This window comes from Rhincodon typus, unplaced genomic scaffold (genome assembly GCF_021869965.1).
Source record: "Rhincodon typus isolate 14 unplaced genomic scaffold, sRhiTyp1.1 hic_rhity00003586, whole genome shotgun sequence".
NCBI classification, from domain to species: Eukaryota; Metazoa; Chordata; class Chondrichthyes; order Orectolobiformes; family Rhincodontidae; genus Rhincodon; species Rhincodon typus.
In genome coordinates, this window is record NW_025969224.1 from 13,656 (window position 1) to 16,403 (window position 2,748).

Consider the following 2,748-nt stretch of genomic DNA (forward strand, 5'->3'; position numbering starts at 1 on the left):
ACTCCCACAGCTACCTAGAATACTCCTCCTCCCACCCACCTTCCTGCAAAAATGCTATCCCCTATTCCCAATTCCTTCGCCTCCGCCGCATCTGCTCCCAGGATGAGGCATTCCACTCCCGTACATCTCAGTTGTCCTCGTTTTTCAAGGACCGTAACTTCCCCTCCTCGGTGGTCGAGAACGCCCTCAACCGTGTCTCCCACATCTCCCGCACCTCATCCCTCACACCCCGTCCACGCAATAAAAACCAAAAAAGAATCCCCCTCGTCCTCACGTACCACCCCACCAACCTCCGGATCCAACGCATCATCCTCCGACACTTCCGCCATCTGCAATCCGACCCCACCACCAAAGACATCTTTCCCTCCCCACCCTTATCTGCTTTCCGGAGGGACAACTCTCTCCGTGACTCCCTTGTCCGCTCCACACTCCCCTCCAGCTCCACCACACCCGGCACTTTTCCCTGCAACCGCAGGAAGTGCTACACCTGCCCCCATACCTCCTCCCTCACCCCCATCCCAGGCCCCAAGAAGACTTTCCACATCAAGCAGATGTTCACCTGCACATCTGCCAATGTGGTATACTGCATCCGCTGTACCCGGTGTGGCTTCCTCTACATCGGGGAAACCAAGCGGAGACTCGGGGACCGCTTTGCAGAACACCTACGCTCGGTTCGCAACAAACAACTGCACCTCCCAGTCGCGAACCATTTCAACTCCCCCTCCCATTCCTCAGACGACATGTCCATCCTGGGCCTCCTGCAGTGCCACAACGATGCCACCCGAAGGTTGCAGGAACAGCAACTCATATTCCGCTTGGGAACCCTGCAGCCCAATGGTATCAATGTGGATTTCACAAGTTTCAAAATCTCCCCTCCCCCTACCGCATCCCAAAACCAGTCCAGCTCGTCCCTGCCTCCCTAACCTGTTCTTCCTCCCACCTATCCCCTCCTCCCACCTCAAGCCGCACCTCCATCTCCTACCGACCAACCTCATCCTGCCCCCTTGACCTGTCCGTCCTCCCTGGACTGACCTATCCCCTTCCTAACTCCCTACCTACACTCACCTTTACTGGCTCCATCCCCGCCTCTTCGACCTGTTTGTTTCCTCTCCACCTATCCTCTCCTATCCGCCTCCCACTCTCTCCCTATTTATTTCAAAACCCCCTTCCCCTCCCCCTTTTCTGATGAAGGGTCTAGGCCCGAAACGTCAGCCTCTCTGCTCCTATGATGCTGCTTGGCCTGCTGTGTTCATCCAGCCCTGCACCTTGTTGTCTCATCTATTAGTTTAGTTTTGACTTCAGAACAGAAAGCTCATGTTTTCAGTTCAATAGAACCAAGAGTTCAGTTTTGAAGGCAAAACAATTTCTCCTATTTCAGATGAACCAGGCATGCTTGCCAAAGCTCTGTAGTTTGTACAGCTTCCAAGCCAGGAGAGTTTGGATATAGATCTTCAAGTTGTTAGATATGAAAAGGTTTAAGACATCAGATTATGGACCAGAAGGGACTTGTAAAAATGTCTCTGCAATCCAAGGGAAGGAAACTATAAAGAGCCAGTTGAATAAAAGCTTAAAGAAGTCAGATAGGAGTGAAATTTCTCTGGAATTCATTCTTTGTTAGGCTGTTTGTATTAAGATTTTTCTGTTTTGTTTTGTAGACTCAAATGAATATGCTTCTGTGACTAACCACCACAATAACCAATTGCAAAAATGAAATACCTGATCAATCGAACCTGGTTTCATTCAGGGATACGACATGTCCAGTATTACCATCAGTTGGATCATTACATTAAGTAAGGCTACAATTTTTCTGTCACATATTCACCAGCAACTAAGTTACATTGGCCAAGAGTACCAACAAGATTTGGGGAGACACAGTCTATAAATTCATATTGTGGCTAGATTCAAATCAATTCCTAAAGCTACAAGGATAACGTGTTTTACAATTTTGCCTCTTCTTTGAATAGTAGTCACGCATGGGAAAATATTGATTTTTTTGCGTAGAAGCTTACCTTTGTATCGGATCATCAGTTGATTAACATTCAGATGCTGGTCTGGGATGCTGTCCTTGATTGACGATTGATCTTGCAGGTGTAAAGATCTTAGCTGTTCCTCAAATGAGTCTAACAACTTTCTGTTGTTTTCACCTTTAGCTCCCCAGAGTTCAGCATACTGGTTCGGCTTTCCAGTCCGTGCATAGGGGCTTTTATCTTCCAAAACATATCTGGAATAACAATGCGGAAGTTTACATCAGAGAATTGGTCATCACAGACATTTTGAACTTTTCCCAGAAAATGAAATCAATGCCAACCCTCCCCACCAAAATACGTTTCCACTTGTCCAATTCCAAGGGTTTAAAATTTCATTACCAAAATACTGTGGAAAAAATGGTGGTTTGGAAACTTAATTTTTTTTGTGAAGGATTTAAAACTTATTAAACTACAAACAGTCCAAAGTCTATTTACTGTCTATGCTATATTGGAAAGGTTTCTGTTACAACAGAGTCTGCTTAATATCGCTGTATTAATCCTTACTTAAACCAGAACTATGACAGCAGAGTTTGTGATTACATCTCAAGTGGTCCAGCTGGGATGAAGAAACCATCATGGGAAGACATGTAGATGGGTTAATATGCAATGTTAGTGAGCAGTTATTTGTCAGACATAATGAAATGTAATCCTCTTTTTTTCTACAAAATCAATGTCCTTAATTTGATAGTTTGAGGCAAGTATACTGCCAATCTGAGCTGCC

General features: G+C 45.9%; 1 protein-coding gene across 1 annotated transcript in view; it reads right to left on the bottom strand.

Moving 5' to 3' along the window:
- The window catches only part of LOC125481789 (putative ATP-dependent RNA helicase DHX57), a gene marked incomplete at both ends in the record, with an annotated part of 15,571 nt that extends 13,350 nt beyond the window's left edge, over window positions 1-2,221 (bottom strand). Inside the window, one exon of the mRNA XM_048593695.1 lies at window positions 2,010-2,221. Coding sequence (XP_048449652.1) covers window positions 2,010-2,221 — 212 coding nt within the window. The remainder of the gene's footprint in view (window positions 1-2,009) is intronic.
- Window positions 2,222-2,748: the final 527 nt, after the last annotated feature.